At 42.3% G+C, this 26530-nt stretch overlaps 1 protein-coding gene and 1 long non-coding RNA gene across 7 annotated transcripts in view; one reads left to right on the top strand and one right to left on the bottom strand.

Annotated features, from left to right (window-relative positions):
- Positions 1-2650: 2650 nt before the first annotated feature.
- LOC119854029 lies at positions 2651-25660 on the top strand. The gene is made up of 4 exons (XR_005292319.1): positions 2651-2715; positions 9441-9586; positions 20165-20322; positions 21954-25660. It is a non-coding gene; the product is annotated as an uncharacterized LOC119854029 (long non-coding RNA).
- The window catches only part of PRDM1 (PR/SET domain 1), a 120168-nt gene continuing 114096 nt past the window's right edge, over positions 20459-26530 (bottom strand). For all 6 annotated transcript variants that reach the window (XM_043510740.1, XM_038397865.2, XM_043510739.1 and 3 more), the window contains 3 exons: positions 23288-24393; positions 22754-22882; positions 20459-22485 (listed from right to left, as the gene is read on the bottom strand). In XM_043510740.1, coding sequence (XP_043366675.1) covers positions 21910-22485; positions 22754-22882; positions 23288-24393 — 1811 coding nt within the window. In that variant the 3' untranslated portion in view covers positions 20459-21909. The remainder of the gene's footprint in view (positions 22486-22753; positions 22883-23287; positions 24394-26530) is intronic.

The following is a 26530-nucleotide window of genomic DNA, read 5'->3' as shown; positions in this document are numbered from 1 at the left end:
TTCCTCTTGGGCAGTGGCCTCCAATGCCAGGAAGATGACAAACTTCCTATACATCTTGGAGGGCCCCGCTACCCACACCAACACCTGCATGTAGTTTTACATTGGGATGAGGTGGCTATAGGGTGGCCAGGTGTCCGGTTTTCAGCCAGAATGCCTGGTCAAAAAGGGCTCCTGGCACCATCCACAGTCACCAGGTCCCTGTGGCCCCTTTGGGCAGGCAGAGACTAGAAGGCTCTGCGTGCTGCCCTCCACCCCCACCCCAGTGCCAGCTCCACAGCTTCTGTTGTTCGGGAACTGCAACCAATGGGAGCTGCGGGGGGTGGCACCTACAGGTGCGAAGGCAGTGCACACTGCGCAGAGCCACCTGGCTGCCCATAGAGGCTTCAGGGACCTGTGAGCTGCTTCCTCGGATCCACAGTAAGTACCCCACCCCTCCGCCCCAGCCTGGAGTCCCCTCATCACCCCAGAGCCCTCACCCCAACCCCCTTCCCCAGCCCAGAGCCCTCTCCTATGCCCCAAACCCCTCATCTCCCACCCCACCCTGGAGCCCACACTCCAAAACCATCATCCCCAGCCCTGAGCTCCCTCCTGCACCCCAAATCCCTCATCCCCAGATGGCCTCAGCCCAGAGTGCATACCCCCTGCCCCAGCCCGGTGAAAGTGAGTGAGGGTGGGGAAGAGCAAGCAACAAAGGGAGGGGAGATGAAGCAAGCAGGGGCAGGGCCTTGGCAAAGGGCTGGGGTATGGGCAGGGCCTCAGATAAGGGGTGGGGCAGAGGGTGCGACATACGTATTTGGTTTTGTGTGATTAGAAAGTTGGCAACCCTAGGTGGCTACAGGAGGCAATGAACATCACGGCTCTGGTCAGGGATGGAGGAAGAGGCCCCAGCTGCTGTTGATATTAAAAGAGGAGAAGACAGTGGCTGGAGGGGCCACAGCAGATGGTGAAAGGGAAGCAGGTAGAGCTGTGGTCACGTGGCCACATGCCCTGGGGACTGACGTGCAGGCACCCTGCAGAGCTTGTGGCAGGGACAGCAGAAGGAGCCTTATGGGCAGGGCTCTTGCCCTTTTTCCTGCCTTGGCCCTTTTTGCTGACTGAGCGGGGTACATTGGCAGTGGTAGGAGACTTGGCAGCAGAGTCCCTGCCTGTGCCTTTTGCTACCGCCCTAGTGGGGGTGCTGAGCTGCCAGCAGAGGTGTTGGTAGCTATGGGGATGGATGAGAGAAAAAGCTGAGCTGGGGTGACGACAGTGGCTGGGGATCCTTCTCCCTCAGATCCTTCTCCCCTTTTCCTCATGGAAAAAGCTGCTGGAGAAGAAGTCTAGCAAGTGGCTGGGTTGGGAGGGTCTGCCAACAAGGGCTGGTGATGGGAACAGCCACAAGAGGAGCCGGGTGTAGGGGATAGAAATGATAAAGTGGTGGGAGGAAAAGAGAGGCTAATCATAACCATTCTTACCTTCTGGGCTGTGTGTGTGGGGGGGGGAAGAGGGTGTAAACAGAAACTGAGGAGGATTAATGGAGCAAATAAAGGAAGGTGGAGAGTCACAGGAGGCAGTTTTTTGGGGGGGGGGAACTACCTCCTTCACTTGCACTGGGATTGAGGGGCCGATATAAGTGTGCGTGGCAGGGGAGGTGCAGTGAATGGTGGATCAGATGAAATGGTGGGATCAAAAGTGCAAGGAGTACACAGGTGCATGGCGCAAGTGGGACCAGGCAGGGCAGAGGAAGCAAGCAACAAGCAGTGAAGGGGAGAGGCCCTGGCTGGGCAGGAGATGCAGGCAACAAACAGCAAGGGGGAGGGCAGGGGAATCAGGCAAGGAACAATGAGGGAGGGCAGGCAGAGGAGGGGAGGCAGGCAACAAATACAAAGGAAAGGGTCCTTGGGAGGGGCAGAGGAGACAGGTAACAAACAACAAGGGGGAAGCTCCACTGCAGCAAGGGAAGCAGGCGACAAAATATAGGAATGAGGATAATGAGGGGACCACATGAAATGGGGGAAGAGCAATAACCTGCAAGGGAGTGGGGGACCACATGAAATGGGTGAAGCAGTGAACTGCAAAAGAGAGGCAGACCAGGCAAGATTGGTGGGGAGATAGGAGTGGTGAACTGTAAGGGAGAGGGGTACCATGCAAAGCTATGAGGGGCAGCAAACAGCAAGGGAGGGAGGCAGGCAAGGGAAAGAGGAGGAGGTCTACCAGTCCAATGCAAATTGAGGGGAAGAGGAAGGAAAGCCCAAGGGGATATATGTATCCACATGCACTTGTGGTAGAATGTAGCTGCAATCCCCAAGTGGGCAGATGGAGGCAGGCAGCCTAGCAGGCCAAAGGCAGGTGATTAGATCCGAGCAACAAGAAGTCCTGGCAACAGAGTCAGAGGTGTCAGGGAAGGGAATTGTAGGAAGTAAAAATCAGGGTCATATGGTTAAGGCAGCTGAACGCTGTACTGGAGGATTGGATTCTGTCCCTGCTTCTGTTGAAGAGTTCCTATTTGATATTGTCATAAATATAAAGGGAAGGGTAAACACCTTTAAATCCATCCTGGCCAGAGGAAAAACCCTTTCACCTGTAAAGGGTTAAGAAGCAAAGACAACCTCTCTGGCACCTGACCAAAATGACCAATGAGGAGACAAGATGCTTTCAAAGCTGGGGGGGGGGGGGGGGACAAAAGGTTGTCTCTGTCTGTGTGATGCTTTTGCGGGGACCAGAGCAGGAATGCAGGTCAGAACTCCTGTAAAGAGTTAGTAAGCAATCTAGTTAGATATGTGTTGGATTCTGTTTTGTTTCAATGGCTGATAAAATAAGTTGTGCTGAATGGGAAGTATATTCCTGTTTTTGTGTCTTTTTGTAACTTAAGGTTTAGCCTAGAGGGATTCTCTATATGTTTTGAATCTGATTACCCTGTAAGGTATTTACCATCCTGATTTTACAGAGGTGATTCTTTTACTTTTTCTTCAATTAAAATTCTTCTTTTAAGAACCTGATTGCTTTTTCATTGTTCTTAAGATCCAAGAGTTTGGGTCTGTGCTCACCTATGCAAATGGGTGAGAATTTTTATCAAGCCTTCCCCAGGAAAAGGGGTGTAGTGCTTGGGAGGATATTTTGGGGAGGAGACGTTTCCAAGTGGGCACTTCCCCTGTTCTTTGTGTAACACTTTGGTGGTGACGGCGTTTAACCTAAGCTGGTAGAAATAAGCTTAGGGGGTCTTTCATGCAGGTCCCCACATCTGTACCCTAGAGTTCAAAGTGGGGAAGGAACCTTGATAGATGTTCCTAAAGTAACTTAAACTTTTCATGGGTGTTTGCTAATTTTATGGGTGCCTGAGTTAAGATGCGGGGCGGGGATTTGCACCAGTTGAGCACCTGTAACTGTAACTGAAGTCAGTGGGAGCTGTGCTTTGATAAAGTGCTGCATAATAATAAATACTTATTCTGAATCTCTGGACTTCAGTTTCCCAAATGTAAAATGTGAATAATACCACCACTTCACCCCATGGCGGTGTTGGGAAGATAAATTAATTCTTGTCTGTGAAGCATTCAGGCAAGATGGATTGATTTTAATCATGATTTAAATTGGCAAGCAGGAAGTATTTATTTAAATAATTGATTTTATCTTGTTTTGGATTTGTATTTTTTAGTTCTTTTCCTAAAGAAAGGTTGATTGTCATTGGTGAGTGACCACTAAAACATGTTGGTTTGCAACTAAATGTAGCTTTTACACTGTTTGATTGGTCTTTTTGCTAGCCAGGAGGATACACTATATCTATTCATTTATTTTAGCAATTATTATATGTCTTAATTTACATTTATTCAGCTTCCTAATATTTATAATTTTTATTGTTAGGAAATGAATGATGCATTTCTTATTTAGTAGTTTAAATTTTTGAATTGTGTCATGGTCTATGTGGATGGAAATGCAAATTTAGTTAAAAATGCACAAAACTATCAATTAAAATGTTTTTATTAGGTTTTATTTAATTATCTTAACTATGCTCAAAAAGGGAAAAATTATCAGAAAGTTTATCACAACATGTATTGCATTTAAAACTCCCAGATTTATTAAATAGAGAAAGTATCTGTAGTTAGTGAATGGAACAGATTGTTTCTGGTTACCATGTCCTTCAAGATTTTAGAACTAATAGATCTCACTTTCTCACAAATAATTTTTATTTTGCAATTGGAAGAGAAAAACAAGCTTTTCTGCTTTTTCAACTCCCATTGGCTTCTTAACTTTGAATCAACTAGTCACTGAACTGAACTAGTTGAATAAACTCAAATAAAGAAAAATATCTCTCTGCACCTGCAGAAGAAACTATTGCTATCCAAAGCTGATTTAGCATTTCAGCAAACTCTAGTTCCAGGTGCTTAGCCAGTGACTTCCACTGGGTGAGTGGTTTCAATTTCCTTAAAACTTGGCAGCAAACATGTACTGCTTAATATTATTTTTTTATTTAAGTCAAATGATTTTAATAGATAATAAATTTAGGACTTAACATAGGTTTGTCATAATTTCAAATTTAATTTTTTAAATAAATCTGTGTTTAATTTAATTTAAATTTTAAAAAATCAACGTAGATAAAAAATGTGATATAAATATTTTTTTAAAAGCCAGCATTCTTTTTATCTATATCTATCCATCCTGCATTCAGATACTATAGTGATGAATGGGCCATAGAAAAGCTCAAGAGGAAATGAACAATTCTGTCTTCAAAAAGGGTTTGAATAGTGTGCCGTAAATAAGGCTTAAGGCCAAGCACTGAACAATGAGGATAAAACAAAATATTGAATAGCTCCTCATTAAGTGAGCTCCCTCTGTTTTGTGCACTGAATGAGGCATGGATCCTGGGGTGGAAAATAGTATTTGTTCATATAATTAAAAACTATATCATAATGCATATGCACAGGCAACCTTAACTCTGGTATTTTCTGATTATTGAGTACTTGATTTTTCAACCTTATGTTCTTTTAACTCTGTAATTTTTGCTCTCTGCATTAGATATCTAGAGAGGAACATCTTTTTCCAATGTCAGTTTGCTTCTAAGCTAAGTGAAGTGACGGCCCATTCGGTTTTAGCACATTTTCTGGGGGCCCAGCCTTTCAATAGTGTATAATAATTCTGGCAACAGATGAGAGATAATATATTATGTTTAAAGCTGGGATTAGTTGTTGACCAGCTGTAGTTTATATGAAAAGATATTGAACGCTTTTCTTTAGATAATGTCAGTTTTTGCCTGGAACCCACATGTAGATCAGACCAAAGAAGATGAACACTATACTATCAGTCCAGTCCCATAAAACTATAAATCTCTTGTAATGTTTGTTACTATCATCCTCTAACAGGAGACTGTACTTGAAAGGTTCAAAAAATTCTAGTGGAGGCAGTTTAGTACTGAGCATTCATTGTTTTTATAAAAAGATAAAAACTGAACTGCCATTTCTTACCTTCTATCTGCATTTAAGTTGTAGATTAGTTAAGCTCCTGCAGAAGTTATTTGCATGCAGCCTAAATAGTAAATGTCCTTTGAGCTGCAGAAAAGGAAACAGCTCTCCACAACTTATTAGTTTCTGCAAAAGCAAAGATATCTCTTTAGCTTCCCACACCATCAACATAAGTTCTAAGTCCTAAGTAAATACCACCAAAAAAAAAAAAAAAGTCCTGTAAGTATTCTTTTGAAATTTACATTAATCTCCATGAACTGGACTTATGTCCCTCCTATGTTTCAAAACTGCAGGCCAGAACAATTAATTAATCAGGCAAGATCTGACTATCTTTGCAACTGGAAGTGTTATTTTATACATAATAACTTTTTGGGAATGTGAGGAGAGAAAATTGATATTTAAGCTCTGCAGCCAGCCAATGGATTTTTCAGTACCCTATTTTTGCTAGGAATAGTAAAAATATTTGCAATTACGTGGCATATTACATCAGAGGATCTCAAAGCCTGGTTAGTTTAGACTCACACTAGAACTTGCATGAGTCGTTATACCCATGCTACAGAGGACTACAGTAATGCACAGGGAAATTAATTGACTTGTTCAAGACTACACCACAAGTTAATGGTGTTGCTGATGACAGAACCTAGCAGTCATGAGTGTTTCCTCCTGAACCCTGTCTTACCTCTAATTATTGAATTTTCCATTAAAATGTTTAAGCCTATAAATCCACAATATTGTACAAATTTGGACTACAGGTATACTCAGATGTAATCAGTAAATTACTGCATAAATGTTCAGGTTCAGTGGTGATGTGAACTAGAGATAGCACTGACTGAAAATCCCAGATATGAACTCTCTAAGCTTTGGGGAAATTCAGATCTGGATCTGAACTTTGTGGCTTGGGGCTGTGCCTACTAGTATTTATGGATTTAAACTTCTCACATATTTGAGATATTCCCTTTTTCATGTTTAGAACATTTTACAAAGTGTGAGTGTGTGGGAGGGAGGCTGATCCTGTTAACAGGGTACCAAAGTAGGACTTGGGACAGCTATATTTAACTGGAGGCTTTACCACAGACTTCTTGTGTGAATTTAGGCAAGTGATTTAGGCTGGTATTTTCAAAAGAGCTGAAAGGTGTTCAGTGGCTGGGTATCTGTGAATTTGAATGTGTTTTGGGCATCAAAATCCCAGCTTTAACCTCTGCCTGAGTTCCTCCTCTGCAAAGTTGGGATTATTTGTCCCCTACTTAGCAAGGGTGTTGTGATGGTAAATTCATTTCTATAGCTGAAGAGCTCAGATGGTGTACTGACAGAGCCCATATAAATACATACGGAGACTATGTGTTGGGGGGAAAACAATAACTGAATGCTTGATACAATTCTCCAGGAGGCACAAGCAACAAAAGCGATTGTTCAGCAAATCATATAGTCAATTCTGACCTTTTTTTGGCAGCAGGATGGGGGAACATCAACTAATTCAGACAGAGATACTCTATCTAAATCAGGGGTGGGCAAGCTTTTTGGCCCGAGGGCCACATCAGGGTTGCAAAAAGGTATGGAGGACTGGGTAGGGAAAGCTGTGCCTCCCCAAACAGCCTGGCCCCCGCCCCCTCCCACTTCCCAGCCCCTGACTGCCCGTCTCAGAACCTCCAACCCCCTGCTCCTTGTCCCCTGACCGCCCCCACCCCCTATCCAACTCCTCTGCTCCCTGTGCCCTGACTGCCCTGACCCCTATCCACACACCTGCCCCCTGACAGGCCCCCAGGGACCCCCAACTCCTCCACACACACACAACCCACTTCTTGTCCCCTGACCGTCCCCTCCCAGGACCCCACCCTTATCGAACCCCCTCCCCGCTCCCTGTCTCCTGGCTGCTCCCCTCCCCGAACCTCCACCCAATCTGACAGCCCCCTGTCCCCTGACTGCCCCCTGGGACCTCCTCCCCCCACCCCCATACCATGCCTCGCAGAGCAGCAGGACAGGCTTATTGGAAAGCCTGGGAGGTGGGTGGCTGCAAGCCATGCTGCCTGCATGGCTGTGGAGGAGGGGAGACAGTGGGGGAGGGGTCTGAAGCCAGCCTCCCCAGCCGGGAGCTCAGGAACCTGGCAGGACAGTCCCACGGGCCGGATGTGGCCCCTGGGCCATAGTTTGCCCACCTCTGATCTAAATATTGCTGTTACCTGTTGATTTTTATTTCTATGAAGTGTGCATTTTTACTTGAGAAAGAACATATTTTATTAGTGAGCCTCCTGATGTATTACAATATCTGGCATTAAAGACCTAAAGTCAAGTCAGGTAGAATATGGGAGGAAAAAGCCCCATAGATTTTGGTTAAATCCCCTCAGTCTGCTGCAGATTGTGGAGGAAATTCCCTGAAGATTTCCATCATCCCTACATAAAACTGCTCTGGGCCCTCCTTCAACGTGGCACTTATTTCCCATTGACGTTAATGGGACTACAGATGGAAGTAACGGTTTCCACTCTCGAGCTCTTTTACTGTAAACACTTCAGGGTAGGGACCTTTCGTTTCAAGAGTCAAGCTCATATATGCAGGAGACAGAGCTTTCTCAAAGGTGACTGGAATCAAGTCCCACAGGAACAAAGGACCATTCCAAACCTCATCACCTTCCGCTCCAAGATGTGTGTCTTCCTCCTTGCCATCTCTAACCTAAACATAGCAAAGCATGTACATTTAAAACCCCCCAAACCATATAATAACAGAAGACTCCTCTACACACACAGTTCTCCTCCTGGGGAGAGTGTGAGTGAATGAATCACTTTTGACAGATGCTAGTCACACCACATAAATTACTGCTGGAAGGCACTCTGTGATCTGCCTGTGGTGATGAGGGTGGTATAATAGTTTACACAAAATAGTTAGCATTTCCATAAAACACTATGCATACCTCTAGTGCTATATTTTAAAAATGTAGTTTATTTTGGATTCAAATATATAAGCAGGGAGTTAACGTTTGGGGATAATAAAACCCTGGAGATGGATTGTGCCAGGCCCTGAAGAAAGTGGAAGTGTGTGCAAAAGCCCCTCTCTCCCTCCCCCAACATTCCCTGCACAGAGGCCAGATATCATTTCACTTCCTGTAATGTCCCAAGTGCCATGACTGCTCCAGGCTAGCAACCGAAGGTGGAGTGACTCTCTCACAAGAGGGTGAGGAGATGCATGAGCCTTCCTCCTCTTCTTCTTGTCTACAGGGTTTCCTCTCCTTGCAAATGGTATGGCACCTGAGCTCCTCAGGTCTAATGTCTCCTGGAGAACCCATTGCACCCATGAAAAGCTATGGCTTAAAGCCGCAATTTATCTCTTGATCGCTCTGGGAATTCATGACAGGAAAGTGTCTGGTTTCCCTTGCTGTTGTCTTGGAGTGGCCTGCAGGGAAATTTCTTGGGAGGCCCACAAACTCCACCTAACCATGGCAGTCTAAACAAAGATCTTATTTCTCTGTGGATCCTAACTGGCAGGGGCTAAAATGCTCAACAGAACACAGATCCACCACCACAGCCTCCAGTGCTGGGGAAAAAAGAGCTCAGGAGGAGGTGGGGCTGGTGTCCTCTTTCACCTCTTTTGTCTGAATTTAGCAAACTACAGTGCTATGCGTCATGAGGTGGGATCTGAGACACCATACTACATTCAAACCCAAACTGCAGCAAACAGTTGGAAGGCAGCAGGCCAAACACTGAGGGTATTTCTACACTTGGCCTGCTGCCTTCCAACTGTTTGCTGCAGTTTGGGTTTGAATGTAGTACGGTGTCTCAGATCCCACCTCATGATGCATAGAACTGGCTCAGCAGAATCACAGTGAGAAGCAGCAGTAATGTATTTCTAATTCCTTTATCTGAAGGGAGAAAAGACCAATTCTGGTTCCTGGGGAAGGTGGTGGGGAATTAAAGCATAGGTCACTGCTGCCCTGCCCTCCCTTGGTGGCTCCTCTTCTCTGCTCTTCCTAGAGCTCTTCCCTCCCAGTGCAGCATTGCCCACCTATCTTTTATGTTTAGGTGGCTCTTCTCCTCAGATGTACACATGGCATATTGTGAGGTTTCCTGTGGGGATGTAAAGTAGAACTGAAATGTCATTGGTGGAGACAGAAGGATCTTTCAGATCCTGAACGGAGAAATTGGAAGGAAGACCACTTTAAATATTGGTAAGTGTAAGTTATAATTTCTGATCCCCTGGGCGGGGGGGAAGAGGAGGGGCGGCGGGGGCGGCGGAAAGAGAAACAGTTTGGTTGTGACTTAGGTCACTTTTATGTTTAAAGAGAGTTGTATCTGTTTTGCAGTGTCAATAGGCAGGGTACGTTATAAAGTCATGCTATTTGTGTTCTGAAGTGATAAGACAAGTGCAAAATGCCCCCACATCTTTCTGAAAGAGAATCAAATTGAAACTTACCAGTAAAGTAGAAAATACATAACACCCACAGCTACAGACGTGCACTAATTGTTGCAATATAGGTTAGATGAGGAGTCTCATTCTGCAGCTTTTGGGTCCCATGAACAAAAAGATTTCTCTAAATGACTTGAAGCCCATGCGCTTTTTCCCTCTTGAACACTCAACTAATTTTTAACAGCTTAGTTAAAAGACGAATTTTCACTTTTCATGTATCTGTGCCCCTTTCACACCTGGTTACAGTTTCCACAGACTGTTTAACTTTTTTTTTATCATCAGATGCAAATAAAATGAAAAACACCACCATCATTAGGAAGCCTCCTGCCTTAAGTGACTTCCCCAAACATACCCAGAACATGATGAACAGAAATCTTACTTTTTTACTAAAGGTCCATCTCAATTAATGATTATTAATTGTATTATGGTTGGGGCCTCAAGGCTCCAACTGAGGTAGGAGCCCCTTTGTGCTAGTCCCTGTGAACACACAGAGTGAGAGAGAGAATCTGTCCCAAAGAGCATATAGTCTAAGTTCACAAGACAGGCAAAGGGTGGGAGACAACAAGTATTATCCCTATTTTAAAGCTGGGGAATTGAGGCACAGAATGCTTTGCTGACTTGCTTAAAGTCATACAGAAAGTCTGTGGTAAAGTTGGGAACTGAACCCAGCTCTCTAGAGTCTGGTGATCAGCCTTAACCACCACCTTCTCATTGCTAAGAAACTGCTTGCTTTTAGTCCCTTGAATGCTCATTTAAGCAAGGTTTCGGTATACTTAAATACATCATCATATCTGGCAAATGCACTGCATGCTGCAAAGATTAAAGGCATAACCTTTCCTAGCTAAATTTTGTGCTCTATTTCTAAACCCTGTGTCCCATTGCTACAACTAATTCCCAGCCCTGTAGCTACTAATGGATTGGAATGCTGTAAGGAATCTCACTCAGTACTTGGATGAGGAAATTAAGCAAGGCTATTCACAATTAATGGAAAAAGACACAGAGCCCTGGGTTCAGGTTCCATAGCAGGATGCCTTTTCTACTCATTGCACAATAAGGAAGTCATACTGGTTTGGCTTCCTTAGGTATGATTATTTGGTCACACCTAGTTAGGTGGCCTGGAATCCCAACTATCTTCCTAAGTCCAACAAAAGAATGAGGGGAAGAGAGACTGTGCTCCTTGCTTGAGGTCTTCCTGCCTCTGTCCTAGAGGCGAAAACTCCTACCACAAGTGTGAAGTTGCAACACCCAGCTTCCTTGTAAAAAAGGCCAGTCCAGACAAAATCACCTTGATCCTCAAAACAAAACAGTTTAGGAAAGGAAGTGAAGAAGAATGGTGTATCCAACTGAAATTACAGGCAGGTACTTAGGGAGACAGAATTACAGACACTGGAATTTGGCCAGAACCCCGGGAGTAACAGCTCTACTCCTGAAGCAAGTGCCACAGGACTTGTATAGTTATGATCCCAAGTGGTTCCCAGGAGCTTGATTTGACAGACAGACAATCTTTGGCAGCACAGTGACCTAAACACCAACCTAGTGCTTTAATTTAGTGGGCAGTGAAGTACTGTATCTACCAGTGAATGCTGCGTGCAGATGTGGTCGCCCCATCTCAAAAAAGATGTATTGGAATTGGAAAAGGTACAGAAAAGGGCAACAGAAATGATTAGGGGTATGGAACAGCTGCCATATAAGGAGAGATTAATAAGACTGGGACTTTTCAGATTGGAAAAAGACGACTAAGACCAGATATGACAGAGGTCTATAAAATCATGACTGGATTGGAGAAAGTAAATAAGGAAGTGTTATTTACTCCTTCTCATAACACAAAAACTAGGGGTCACCAAATGAAATCAGTAGGCAGCAGGATTTAAAACAAACAAAAGGACAATGCACAGTCAACCTGTGGAACTCCTTGCCAGAAGATGTGGTGAAGGCCAAGACTATAACAGGGTTCAAAAAAGAACTAGATAAGTTCATGGAGGATAGGTCCATCAGTGGCTATTAGTCAGGATGGGCAGAGATGGTGTCCCTAGCCTCAGTTTGCCAGAAGCTGGGAATGGGTAACAGGGGATGGATCACTTGATGATTCCCTGTTCTGTTCATTCCCTCTGGGGCACCTGGCATTGGCCACTGTTGGAAGACAGGATACTGGGCTAGATTGACCTTTGGTCTGACCCAGTATGGCCATCTTATGCTCTTACCAAATTAACACCAAACTTCCTGAAGTACACAGAGGTGTTAGTCTGTATTCGCAAAAAGAAAAGGAGTACTGGTGGCACCTTAGAGACTAACAAATTTATTAGAGCATAAGCTTTTTTTTTTTTCGTGAAGTGAGCTGTAGCTCACGAAAGCTTATGATCTGAAGTACACAGAGTTTCCCATCCAAATACTGACTAGCCCTAACTCTGCTTAGGTTCTGTTAAAAGTCATAGGCCCAAGTGGCATTACTAAGACGATTTACAGAAGCACAGATATACCAATACAGCTGTACTGCTGTCAGAGCGCTCGTGTAGCCGTGGTATGTCTCCCGTCAACATAATAAAACCAGCTCAATGAACAGCGGTACACACGAGCACTTATGCTGGCAAAACTTGTGTCGCTCAGAGGGGTGGTTTTTTTTCACACCCCTGAGTGACAAAAGTTTTGCCGACATAAGTGCTAGTGTAGACATGGCCTTATTCTCTTTGGAGAAATAAACATCCAGAAAGTTTCAATTTTTTCCTACTTCCTTTTTAAACTCACCCGACAAAGGTTTATTATATATCAGAAAACCATAGACTAGGGCGTCAAATGTTTTTTCCAATAACTAGATTCCATAATTGCTGAGTCATTTTGCTTTCATGTTATTTTTTAATCCAGTTTGATTTCCTCATTCCACACTCTTGATAAATACAATTGGAAAGCAACTAATGGCTTTGCCCTATGCACCACGGGCACAATAGCGCGTAATACTGAGTCACCCTTATTTTTATTGATGTTTTCTCTCTTATTTTTAAGAGATTTTAATGGTAGTGAAAGCAGATAGACAGCCCTGGAAAATGAAGTCATCTCCTAATCCAGGGGCAGCAGTAATGCAAGATTCTTACCACATTCCACCTCTAGGTGGTGACAGGGTAGTTTATGTTCTGTGCCACTTAGGTCACTTGCCTCTCTGCTGAGCCCAGGTATAATAATTTGTGGATGGCCTCCCTGGAGCAAAACTGGGAGTGGTCCATTCCCCATCCTTAGAACACACAACTTCAAGGTGCCCTTTCCTTAACTCTGCTCTCTCTCAGTGAAGATAAGTGTTTTCTTTCTTTAATTCGGTCACAGGAAGCCAGGCAGGAGGAGAAGAGCAAGGTTCTAGGCTGAAGCTCTACAGCTAAATGGAAAAAGAGAATTTTAGGAATAATCTTTTCCTTATCAAAGGTGGAACAGGCAGCAACACCTATAGTTAAGAATGTTTTCCAGTACAAGACTCGGTTTTCAGTTTAACCAGTTGGACTGATATTTTCCATGCTGGGTGTCTGTCTCAGGCTGCATTTTTTATGGAAAGTTTCAGCTAAAATAGTTCTGGGAATGAGGTTGTATTTTGCCCAGATTAAAAAATTGACACCCATTTTAATGAGAGGCTCTAGCAACTCTGTGCCATAAAGCAGGGACTTAATTTGCCAGGGGATTCTCCTGGTGTCAGGGATGTGCCTTTTTAACATTGCCATGGAAAACTACCCACATTTTGCCAATTTATACGCCTTTGAAAAAACTCAGTTTGTACAAGCTCAGTAGAGACTTGTTAGAGATCAGCCGCTAAATTCTCTGAAGATTCCATTTACACAGAGCATGCTGCACTGAGGACTTTCCCTGTGGTTGCCCCTCCTGATAACCAAGGGCTGTTGTGGCAAAGAGACTGATTCACCTGTGCCCTCAATATTCCCACTACTAGTGGCCAGGGCAGCAAAGAGGAGGTGGAAAAAACAGTCTGATCGGAGTGCAGAGGCGTGAGGAGCAGAGGTGGGCGAGGGAGATGATAGGTGCAGAAGATAGCTGCGGCAGGGGATGCGGTAGGGACAGGGTGTGTGGGTAGTATTTCATAGAATGAGGCAGCGGTCCTGTGGAAAATATAGTATGTTATAATTTAAATAAGCCCTGCATCATTATCCATATGCACAAGAGGGCCGAATTAAGGTCACACAGGCAACCTTAATAATGACATTTCTTAACTTCAATACTTGACTTTGCAACCTTATCGTTCTTTTAACATAGTTTCTATTCATGTCATTCTAATAAAAGTACCTTCCTTGTTCAGTGACTGAAGAAAAGTGACTTTCTGATATTGCCATTATTATTATCACCATCATCATCACAGTGATACTTCCTGTCAGCCCGCCCCTCTTCAGAATTAAAAATGGGTACATTACATTAAAGGCTGAATGGAGGGGCACACGTGGTACCTCTTCATACCTGCTTACTATTTTTCCCAGTCCTTTTGTTGTAGCATCTTGCGGGCCACCTAGTTTCTTTTAAAAGAAAAACTTCTCTGTCCCATACCCACATCCTTCCAACTTCTAAGTTTGCCTTGGGGGAGAGGAAACAACCCCCAAATGAAAACATCAACTCCCTAGCCTCACCAACCAAGTCAAGATCCCATTATTGAAGCTATGCTCTAATTGCTTGGCATTAGTCCCAGTAGAAGCTCTGTTTTGCTCGATCTCTTGGGCTTCCCTGTGCTTCTCGGTTTCACTTCTCACCTCCCCGCCTCCCAGCTGCAGGTTTTTCTCTGATTTTTCTCACTTGGTTGATGGCTTGAGGGATATTTTCCTTCTCTCTTTCCACACTCCCTGCTGTATGTCTGGTTCTTTTAGAGGTGGGAGGTGCTCAGATGACCTGCAGAGAAATAATGTGTAGGTCCTTGCATAGAGGGAGACTGCAGCATTGGGTGGCGGCAGTTGTGCCTAAGAATGGTTTGGCTCCAACTTTGTCTTCTGTCAAAAGCACTAACTAGTAATCCTCTCTAGCCCTAATGTCATTCTAATGGCTCTTGTTGCAGCCAATCCAGTTTCTTCTTCCCATTTGGTTGGTAAAGTTAACCGAGGCAGGGACTTGGTGCCTTTTATGAAATCACCAGTTTGAGCCAGCGGCCTTCTGAGTAGCAGAAACACGAGGCATGGTTGAGTAGTTAGAACTGTGCTTGGAGTCTGACACCTGGCTTCTATACCATTCTGCCTCTGATTTGCAGTTTAACCATGGGCAAGTCACTTCACCTCTCAGGGCTTCAGTTCCCCATCTGTAAGAATGAGTATAATTACGCTAACCAGCTATGCTAAAGGAACTGCTAACAACATCCAGTATGTTCTTTTGAAGAACTTTTCCCTTAGCCTGGTGTTTTTGTTTTTGTGCTGCTTTACAGGCCAGTTCTTTTGAAACAGTTAATACTTTTGTTTAATTCCTCGTTTCTCAATGCTCTGGCCCTTATATTTGTCCACATTCTGGTCAAGGGAAATGGCACTTATGTAAAATTGCAGGCAAAATTGTAGCACACAGCTGCACAATTGCTCCCCTCTTTAAAATGGCTTCAATTCCTCTTTTAGCTAGCCCCTTTGTAGGCCCCACTATGGCTACCAAAAAATGGTTCTCTCCAGCCTCAGTCGCTGAGTAGGCAAGAGTTTATAGTAATCTGTCTCTTCAGCAGAGAGCATACTTGGGCCTCCACTAGGGTCACCAGACACCCTGATTTTATAGGGTCAGTCCTGATATTCAGGGCTTTTTCTTATATAGGTGCCTATTACCCCCCACCTCCTGTCCTGATTTGTCACTAGGGTTGCCAACTTTATACACAAAACCGAACACCCTTGCTCTGCCCCTTCTCTGAGGCCTCACCCCTGCTCACTCCATCCCCACTCCCTCTGTCGCTCGCTCTCCTCACTCTCACTCATTTTCACCAGGCTTGCTCAGGGGGTTGGGGGGTGCAGGCTCTGGGGTGGGGCTGGGGATGAGGGGTTTAGGGGGCTCTGGGCTGAGGCTGAGAGGTTTGAGGTACAGGAGGAGGCTCCAGGCTGGGGCAGGGGTTTGGGGTGAGGGGGGGGCAGTGTGAGGGCTCCAGCTGGAGGTGCAGGCTCTGGGGTGGGGTTGGGACTGAGAGGTTTGGGGTGCAGGAGGGTGATCTGAGCTGGGACTGAGGGGTTTGGAAGATTGGAGGGGGATCAGGGCTGGGGCAGGGGTTGGGCTGCAGAAGTGGGTCAGGGGTGCAGGCTCCAGTTAGTGCTTAACTCAGGATGCTCCTGGAAGCAACAGCATGGCCCTCCTTCAACCCGTACGCAGAGGCACAGCCAGGCGGCTCTGCACAGTGTCCCATCTGCAGGTGCCACCCCCGCAGCTCCGATTGGTCATGGTTCCTGGCCAATGGGAGCTGCAAAGCTGGCACTGAGGGAGGGGCATTGCACGGTACATCGAGCCCCCTTGACTGCCCCTATTTTTAGTAGCCAGAGAGGGGATATGCTGCTGCTTCTGGGAGCTGCGCGGCACAAAGGCAGGCAGGGAACTTGCCTTAGCACCACTGTGCTGCCGGCCTGACTTTTAAAGGCCCGGTCAGCAGTGCTGACCGAAGCCACCAGGGTAACTTTTTGATTGGGTGTTCCGATTGAAAACCAGATACCTGGAAACTCTATTTGTCACACGTGCTATCTGGTCAGCCTAGCCTCCACCCCACAACTGCTACTGCTCTGAGCTGTCATCTACTGGCTTTCAAATCAACCATAACAACTCACAGTAACGGATGGCCTAGAGAGAGCAAGTGGTCTCCAGCATGGGGGAGGTGAGGCCAGCTGTGATTTGTTCCTTCTCCCATTGCACATTTCCTTGTACTTACCTATATTTATCTTCACCTGTGTTTGGGTTACTCAATTTCCTGGGTATTTAGGATCTTCTAGAGTTCCTCACAGCCTTGACCTACAACCGTGCCATTGGTGTATTTTGCTACTTAGCAATTCACTTCCTCTTGCAAGTTGTAAAATATTGAACCCCACCCCACCCCTCCCTTCTTTCCACATTAGGAATTAGCCAGTCATTCTTTATTTTTTCCCCATCTCCTAATCATTTTAAGAGCCATCACTAGACCTTATCACAGCACAGTTGTATTTCCCTCATTGTCTCTTGTGCCTTGCATTATAATTATTTTATTAAAATTCTTCTGTGATTCTAAATAAATTATACAATGTACAGTCCTTGCTCCATGATTGTGTTTGATTTTTTTAAGCATTCTAGCAAGTTATAGGGACACAATTTACTTTTATAGCCTCCATTCTGGTTTATCATATGCAGTACTGAGCTGAGTGTTTCATGGCTAAAAATAGTTAGTTTTATATACATAAAAAAACTATTTTCCACTTTAATGCCTCTAAACAACAATCCTGGAATGACCACTATGCCTGTGGGCCCACTGACTTCAAACTAATAACTTATACCTGAAAGGCTTTATAGCCTAATGATAACTCATGGGGTCACTCTTCCCTATTTCATTTCTCTAGTTCAGCATTGCCAGCAGTAGAGGATTAATTCATTTCTGTCCTAGAGTCTAGCCCTAAACTACAAGTTTCTACAACTCAGTAGTGATGGAAAATACTTTTTAAGGCTTTATTTGGATTGATTTTAGATATAGCTTGCTCTTGTGTCAAGCATTATGGAGTTAGGTGCCTAAATCTAACACTTGGGCATGTCTGAGATCCTTAAAATCACTGCTCAACTGCTGCCTAACTGTAGGCCCCTGAAGTACCTTGGCATCTACATTTTTGCCATCCGGGTCCCTAAGCACCTAGTTTTTGGTGGCCGGCTATGTGGACAGCTGCCTCAGTCCTGTTTCCCAGCAGCTTAGCGCCTGCCTTACTGCTTAGACCCAGCAGCCCCTCCAACTAGGCAGTGCCTCATCTACCCTATCTACAGGGCATGAACTAGTGGGTGTGCTCAGAGCAAGCTTCCCTTGCCACACAGGAGAAGGTGGCTTCTTCCCTTACAGCCTTTAACCCGGTAGGTTGGGTACTTACCTCAGATGTGGGAGACCCTGGTTCAATTCTTCCCTCTGCCTGATGTGGAGCAGGCATTTGAACATCTCCCAGGTTGCAAGGCCTATGTTCCTTTGTGGTGTTAGCCCAAAATCAGCTGGCAAAACCATTGGAAATCAGTTTTTTCCTCTATAATATTTAAAATTGAATTTCAAATTAAGCCTTCTGTAGGGACTTTAACTGATAACGTAAACAAGCATCCCACTTCTTCAGTGGGAGTTGTAGGTACTTAGCATCTTGATAGGAAGCACTAAATACCTCGCAGGATTGGGTCCCTATGAAGCAATAGGAAGAAAAAATGTCTGTTACCTGCATAGTTTGCTTCTTACACAGTTAATAACCGTTTTGTTTTTTTTTAAGCCCGCTGTATTTCTGGTTACAATATGCTCTCTTTAATGCCTGCTAACTAGCTTCAGTTTCACCAAAACCAAATGCAACAGCTGCTGACTTCAGGCTAATGAGGCTGCGAGGTATAATGTGCATTGTCTTTTTATGTAATGTGGTTTATTAAACATCTTCTAAAGCTTACCAGTGTCCCCAGGACATAACTCTCCCGCACAAAGCAATGCCTTGCCAAGTAATGAACTATGATTTATGGTGGTAACGGTTATCCTACTTTAAAAAAAAAAAAATTACAGCAATTGCTCTGTAGAATAAAAGAGTATAACATGCACCATTTGGCACATTTATGACAACAGTGCTCTGGTTTTCTTAACTCCACAGTTTGCTGTTGGCAATATTTCAAATTCTTGAGACAGATGTTTAAATGAATTTAAAGAGGACAGTGAAATACTTTTAAAAACATCATACAGTGTTGAGTGTAAGGAACATTATTTCTTTAACGTTCAGGTAAGAAAGGATGCCACATGGCCTATTCTGTTTTAGATCTCATAGTGGATGATGGAAGTAGCAAACATGGAATTCACTTTGTGAAGGATCCCCCTGTTGTTGTTCAGTTTTGGCTGAGCGAGCTCAAACTTTTTCTAGAATTAGCTCATGAGCACATCTATTTTGTGAGATCCCCATTTGTTTTGAATGTAGTTCCTACCATCTTAATACAGGATTAAGTGGTCTCATGCAAACATTGTGATTGTCTCATTGTGGTCCCAGTGGTTACAGTTTCAGGCCAGAAATGATAAGCATTTGGAAAAAAAAATGTAATATTAAAACCCTGGTCATGTCTCTGAAAGGCAGATATTGTAAAAATGTTTTCATCATAACTTGTGAAATTCTAAAGAAAAGAAAGAAAGTGTTATAGGCTAAAAACCAAGAGAGAGTGATTTAGTTAAGAAAATATTAAACTTAACCCTGGCATTGTTGTATGTTGCATTTGAATTATAGAAAGAAAAACTCACAAAAGGCAGAAGTCAGTATTATTCACAACATGATAGTTGTCAGTATGCAATGTGTTTGTGCCCAAAGGTGGGAATGTAGTCTGAAAATCAGTTGCCTGTGCAGACAGTGTAAGACATTGAAAATAAGTGAAGCATTAATAAAGCAATGAACATTTATATTTAATTTACATTTTGACAATTCGCACATAAATAACAATGTAAACCAGTACGTAAACATAAGATAGTTTGTTGTTCTAGCAAAGTAAAAAGCTTGTTAACTTTGGTCAGAGTCTTTCTTAAAAGAGAAAAAACACTGTTGATTGTTGCTACATTCACATGTAAAAGTTCTAAGGGAAGTAGAAAAAAACAGTAAAGAGTAGTAACAATTCTTAAAGCTGATGCATATATATCTTTGTAAAATTTGTAACAAATACAAAGAAAGCACTACAGGCAAATAAAAAGAGAAGTGTGTGCCCAGTGACAGTAGTGATACTTTGGTTTATCCTACAGTTAAGTACTTTTTTTGAGAACCATTGCTACATTAAAAGATGTCAGCCTCACAATTTATAGGAATAGAAATGTAACGAACGTACAACTGTAGTCCTTCAAAAGCTGTATTTTTCTTGGATTTTCTTAGGTTTGGGGTTTATTTATTAATAGAAGGTATTAGAATGACATTTAAAAATAAAAATCCCCAAACCCCGGCTTTATGAAGTGGTCTACTAAAATCTATAATTTATAAGAATATAAGTAGATAGAATGTATACAGTGATAAAGGGTGTAATAATGCTATTTATTTTTCTGCAAGTTGCAGGTGACCACATAACTCTTAAGGGACAGAGCAAAATGAGACATTAGGGTCACCCTAAATAACCCAAATTACTTTAAATAGTTCATTCCACTATTCACCATTGTGTATTATATTTATACCATACATGGTTGAGATTTTGATTTCTTTTGGTTTATTTTCAGGTTTTTTTCAGTTAAGCATTCTGGTTATTTGGTTATTCAAAAACAAACAAACAAACCAACCAGCAAAGATATGAGGAGATCCAAGACCCAGTCCTGCAAACACTTTGAAGTGTGTAATCCCACTGAATTCTGTGAGACTGCACATCAGTAAAATTAATGTAAGTGTTTGCAAGATCAAGCCTCAAATGAGCAACTGTGCATGTGTACTAGCAAGTGATAAATGCCTTAACGCAGCATTCTGATGTTGGGTTCATCAGATGATATGCGGAGTTGGATAACATTTGATCTTCACACTTAGATGAAAAATAGGTTTTATTACATGGTTTGGCTCACAACTTAAGTGGTATAAATTATATAGCTATATACATATATGGTATAGTGGTATAAATATATCTATAAATATACATGTGTTCTTTGCTACACCTCCAATGCCAACATGATATCTTTGGGCTTAGCAAAACAAAAAGATAAAAGAACGTGCATTCTATCTTTTCTGTGAACATTTGGTTTCTTCTCGAAAGTAGCAAAGCATTAGATAAAACAGCATTTTCTGCACCACTGGACACACGCAATGAGGTAATTGTTGTTCAACAACTTTGCCAATGCCCTTTTCATCTTTAATTAAATTAACCACAAAATGTACAAACACAAATACTGAGGAAACTCTGAATCGTACAGGAAGCGAAAAAAAAAAAGAAAAGTGCCAGGAAAGGACTTCATTATCCCCTTCTGCCCAAGGAAACTGGGTGGGGAATAAAAACAAAAAAACCTTATTTCTCAAGGAATCTGACCATCTTCTGATCCCCAGAAGATTCTGGGAATAAAATCTCAGCCAAATACTCCTTGTAGGCAGCACATTTGGGATATCTATGTTTGATTTTTAAGGTGTTTTCACAAAAATTTTAATCGTCATTTTTAGAAACAGCCACTTTTTCACATTCATGCATTGCTTTAGGTTACAAAGTTGCAGAATGTAATGTGTCTTTTTTTTCTAAAAGCCTGTCTATTGTATTATTTATGTGAGGCTGGGTATTTGTTATTCCACATCTGTTATAGGTAGTGCTGCAGGTAGAAAAATCTCTTTACAACTCACAGATAGGCAGGTATGGTATTCTTTTCCCTGTTTACTGCTAGTCGCTTTTTTTTTTCGAGGGGTGGGGGGAGAGGGGGAATGATTTTGCACATCTACCTGCTCCATGAAAGTACACAGCACTTTTCAAACCATTCAACATGTCAAATACCCACTTTTGGCAATACAAAAACCTCATTTTCAAAAACACTGGTACATAGACATATTTACTGAAGTAATGTTCCCCCCCACCCAATCTTAGGTTTTTAAAATAGATGTGCACAGAAAAAAAAATTATCTACAAAGAATGGCCACACGACAAAAATATAAAGATTTATATTCAAAATTACAACGAATTTTCTGGTCATTGTAAACGTTTGCTAATTATTGCTTTTAGAATGGTAAATTGCATAATAAATTATGAAGGACTGTCACTGAAAAAGTAATTATGGATTGATGATTGTTTTTTAGTAAGTGGGGAGGCAATACATAGTCCTTGCCTCTTTTTATGCCCTGAGAATACAGTAACTTTGGAGTTCCTTCTTTCAACTGGAGGACGAGGGAAACTACTGTAAGCCAAGATTGCTTTGCAGCATAGAAACTATGTACAATTGCTACAGGCACCCTGACTTGCCAAGTCATAAATAAAAATCACTTCTTTGGGGGGAAAAAAGTCTTAAGGGTCCATTGGTTCAACTGTTTCTTGCTTGACCTTTATAGGTAACAGAGGTAGTGGATGACCGTGAGGCAACTTCATAATTGACATGTCTGAAGATTCGTAAAGGTTACATCCTGAGGAGATAAGTCCATTTCCCATGTTCCTCTGCAAAGATACTTTAAGACTAGCTCCTTCTAGCTCTCTTCTGAGCATGGTCAGTATTTCTTTTTCGACAACAGATGCCATATCGATATTGTCCTCTACATCTTCCAGCCTGTCAGCACTGTCACTGATGTCGAACTTCTCAATCTCTTCATTGATACGATTCAGATCCTCCATTGAGAGGCCAGAGGCAGGGGCTACAGGACAGTTGCCTTTCAGATGGACTTTGAGGCTGCAGAGGTGAATATAGCTCTTGTGGCAGTGGACACACTTGTGTGGCCGTTCCCTGGTATGGAGACGCTTGTGCAACTTCAGGTGCACGAACTGGGTGAATTTAGCAGGGCACAGCTTGCACTGATAAGGCTTTTCTCCAGAGTGGAGTCGCAGATGTGTCTTTAGATTGCTAGTGCTGCTGAATCGTTTATGGCAAACCTAATTTTGGAGGCGACAGGAAAAAAAAAGTGAGTGAGTGGGAGGGTTGTTTTTGTTTGTTTGTAATTGCAGATAAATAGGAAAGCCTGGCATGTTGAAAAAGCCACTTGCCATCACTGCATCTTTAGACTTTCACATTTAAAACAAACACCCCCAAATTAACTTTTTAATCTTGCTGAGTAGCATTTGGCCTACAGCTTGTCTGGCAGATGCTGTAGCAGGCAAAAAGTGAAGCTGATGATCTCGCTGTGCATGGAACACTACATACCTGACACTCATGAGGCTTTTCTCCTGTGTGTACCAGATAGTGCTTCTGGAGATGAGCCAGCTGAGTGAACCCTTTATTGCAAGTCTGACATTTGAATGGTCTCTCTCCACTATGTACTCTGAGGTGGACCTAATGAGAAACAAAAACATTTACTATAGTTTTCAGTAATTACAAAGAGAGTACTTTAAAAACAAAAACCCATAAACATTTGCAAAAAGTTACTAGAGACATCCCACAGGCAGAACACATTGCATGGAAATCATCAAGTTACTTTTTTTTAGGCCACTTCAACATTTAAAAAAATAAATACATTTTAAAAAAAATTAAACCATCACGTTTACTACCATGATACCATGGTGATAAGTATAGCATGAAACCTAGATGAATTGGTTGCATCTTAAAAGAAAGAAAGCATGGGTGCTAGGTAAGTTACAGAAAAAAAATATAAGCCTTCCAACAATGATGGAAACTTAATATATTTTGTTAAAGATGGGAATGTTTTCCTTATAATTAGGCTGTCGCCTTAATGCCTACCTTCAGATTGGAGAGCTGGCCAAAGGTCTTGGAGCAAACATTGCATTCATACTTGATCTTCCCATTCTGCTTCTTCAGTGGATATGGAAGGGTTTTGTAACCAGTCACATTCCTCTTGCTTTTAATGAGATTCATGGCTTCTTCACTGGTGGCAGCCAATACTGCTGAGGTAGGTTTAGGTTGCATTATGTGTTCTGAAGTGGCTGCTGTGCCAGCTGTGGGGGACCCACTGGTGGGGCTGCATGGTTTGTCTTTCATGCTGGCAGCAGCACCTGTGATGGAAAAGGCACTGTTAGGTGCTGGTATGAGAAAGTCTCTTGGATGATCGGGTTGTAGCAATCTACGGCCTCCTTCAGGTGGCAATGAACTTGGAAGAGGAGCTGGGTTCAGCATGTGATGGGAAAGGCTTCCTCCACTGAGTAGGTTGCTATAGAGAGGATACATCCCTGGGAACAGATTGAAATTGTTGATGCCATTGATATTGTTCAAACCGCTCAGGTTATTACAGCTCATACTGTACGGAGGTAACAGGAATTTTGGATAGTGGGAATTATAAGAGGATAAAAAGGCTGGTGTGAGATGGCTAGGGGGTGCATATCCAGGATAAGACCCCAATCCTTCTGAGCCATAGGGTCCATTCAAGTATGGGTAAGATTCTCTATGTTCTTGAGAAGTAGGTGCCAGAGGTGAAACTGTAACCCCTGGACTGCTGTGAGGGCTTGAGCTTTTTAAGCTTTGGTCTGGGCTGCTCCTTGCTGAAGGACTTGGTGTGGTAGAAGACTGGATTGGTGAGTGAGTAATGTAGCTAGGTCTTTCCATCCCATAAATTAGGGAAGTTTTCAAATAATCTTCTGGAATGTGAGGTCGGATTGGATAGACAACACGAGGAAAGAAAGACCTTTCTGGACTACAGTTTTTTCTCAAGTCATCCAAATGTTTTTCTGGAGTAACTGGTGAAATGTTAGTCTGGAATAAGTCCTTTCCTTTTGAATGGTTGGGTTCAGTTTTGAGGATTTCTTTCACACTGTGCTCTCTCTTTGGGATACTTTTCTGATAAAGCTCATTTTTACCAGTGCTTTGCTGCTTTGGATTAACATGGCTTTGTGCTGAAAGACAAAGACAAGGCAATGATTATTTAACAAGTCAATATGAAACAACATTCCTCATTTTTAAGTACAATCTACAAGCTTAACCAGAAGGTCAGAAGAACAGGTGACTCTTGTCAAGTACAATCTTTTAACTCATCCAAAAAAAGTTAGCTTCTGTGCAAAGGAGGACTACTTTGGGATGTAAAGAGTTAACAAAAAGCAAGTCAGATATACACCGTTAATATAAGGAATATCAGCAAGTATACACAGAGCTAGAGCAGTCTGATGATGATGACTCGTTCTCTGAGTGGCAGTCGTCTATGTTCAAACTGATTTATCCGCCCTCCCCATGAATTTGAGTAGATCCGCTATAAATTCCCTACACACAAAATAGATTTCTAATAACTGAGATAAACAAGTATTTGTTAATAATATAGGTTTAACAGAAAGCCTTTGTAGGGCTTGAGCTCTCAAATGCTTCTCCTTGGAATATCAAGGCATGGCAAATCAACCTTTGCCAAACCACAACAGGCACTTCACCAGCCAGTTCAATGACTTACAGTACTAAAAAATATGGGACTGGCTAGGATGAAAGCCTTCTTCAGAAAGAAGGTATTCTACATCAGTAAACAGACCATTAGTCATTCAATATACTGCCTAGTAACATCTACAACAAAGCAGGCTATTTGCTGCAGATTTTCTATGGCATTCAGTGTGTTCAAAACTCCTTTACTTCCAGCTGTACTTTATAAAGACTTCACCAAATTAGAGCAAAGGAAAGCAAGATTCATGGCTCCAGCCTAAGTCAATTTTTTTTCCCTCCAGAAATCTACATTTTGAAACAAAATACTTGCTAGTGTCCATTTAAAGCTGTTCAGAACAGCCATTTTAGATTATCTACTGTCAGAATCTCTTTATACTTGTCCAGACATATGTGATATAAAAATTACCATAAAAGATATCTTTAGTAGAAAGAATTTTGCTTTAGCTAATTTCCTAAAGTTAGTAGTTATATAACCATACAGTGATTGTTTGTAAGATGTTTTATTACAGGATAAACCACAAGAGAAGCTTTATACAATCATGACTAGGGCTACTAGGTACTATAGTAATACAAATAATAGTGATGATGTATTCACAACTGTTTGTATCTACGTTTTTGCATATCCAATGGTAAATTGCTATCAATTGACATGAGGAAGCGGTGCTATTTGATAGTATTGCAGAGTTTCTACTTATTGACTTTTTCTTAACTGAGCTGGTCATTAAAAAACTTTTTTACTTATTTTTGGTGGATCAGTTAAAACCACTAGGCAATATACTAAGAGCCAGTAAGCACTGCCCCTTTTGTCATAGGTTTGTTGCCTGAACACTGAGAATCATTCAGTGAATCTATAATTTGCAGTATTACACTGAGGCAAAAAATGATCCTTTACTTAAAAATACTGGGGTTAAAAAGAGGACCTTTCAAAGTCTTATTTCACTTAGAACAATTAATTCTCAGTCTAATCTTCATCAAGAGGCAAGAGACTAGCATCAGGCACAGATATGTTTCAGAGTAGCAGCCATGTTAGTCTGTATTCTCAAAAAGAAAAGGAGTACTTGTGGCACCTTAGAGACTAACAAATTTATTTGAGCATAAGCTTTCGTGAGCTACAGCTCACTTCATCGGGGTTTTCAATGACAATTCCAAAAACATGAGCAGCTTTTATACCTTAAATGTATTGAAAGTATAAAGATGTCCATATGTTTAAGCATCACATGCTTTAAATTGGAATACTATCTAGAAAGCACAAACAGAAGTACAGAGAGTACTTTACGATCAACCAACTTCCCAATTGCCTTTCTAAATACCAGTATAATTATTCAAGTACTCACAACTTCCTTAATAACAAATAAATAATAATAATAATAATAAAAACAAGGAACTCTCAACACTTCACTCTTTAAAGATGTACCTTGCAGTTGTGTGAGAGTTAGTGGATCTTCGATGAGACCCTAAAAAAAATTAAAAAAAAAAAAAAAAAATAAAAAATGGAGGCCTTATCTATTATGTGAGGACTTTTAACAGCCCAGGCCACTTGTCATAACAGCATGAATTTTCCTTTTTCTCCTTGGCCAACACTTCTGGGAAATGCCTCAGGCAACAAAGAGT

The sequence above is a fragment of the Dermochelys coriacea genome, chromosome 3 (genome assembly GCF_009764565.3).
Source record: "Dermochelys coriacea isolate rDerCor1 chromosome 3, rDerCor1.pri.v4, whole genome shotgun sequence".
In the NCBI taxonomy this organism is placed as follows: Eukaryota; Metazoa; Chordata; order Testudines; family Dermochelyidae; genus Dermochelys; species Dermochelys coriacea.
Note: the sequence above shows the minus strand (reverse complement) of the source record. Positions and strands in the feature narration are given on the sequence as shown.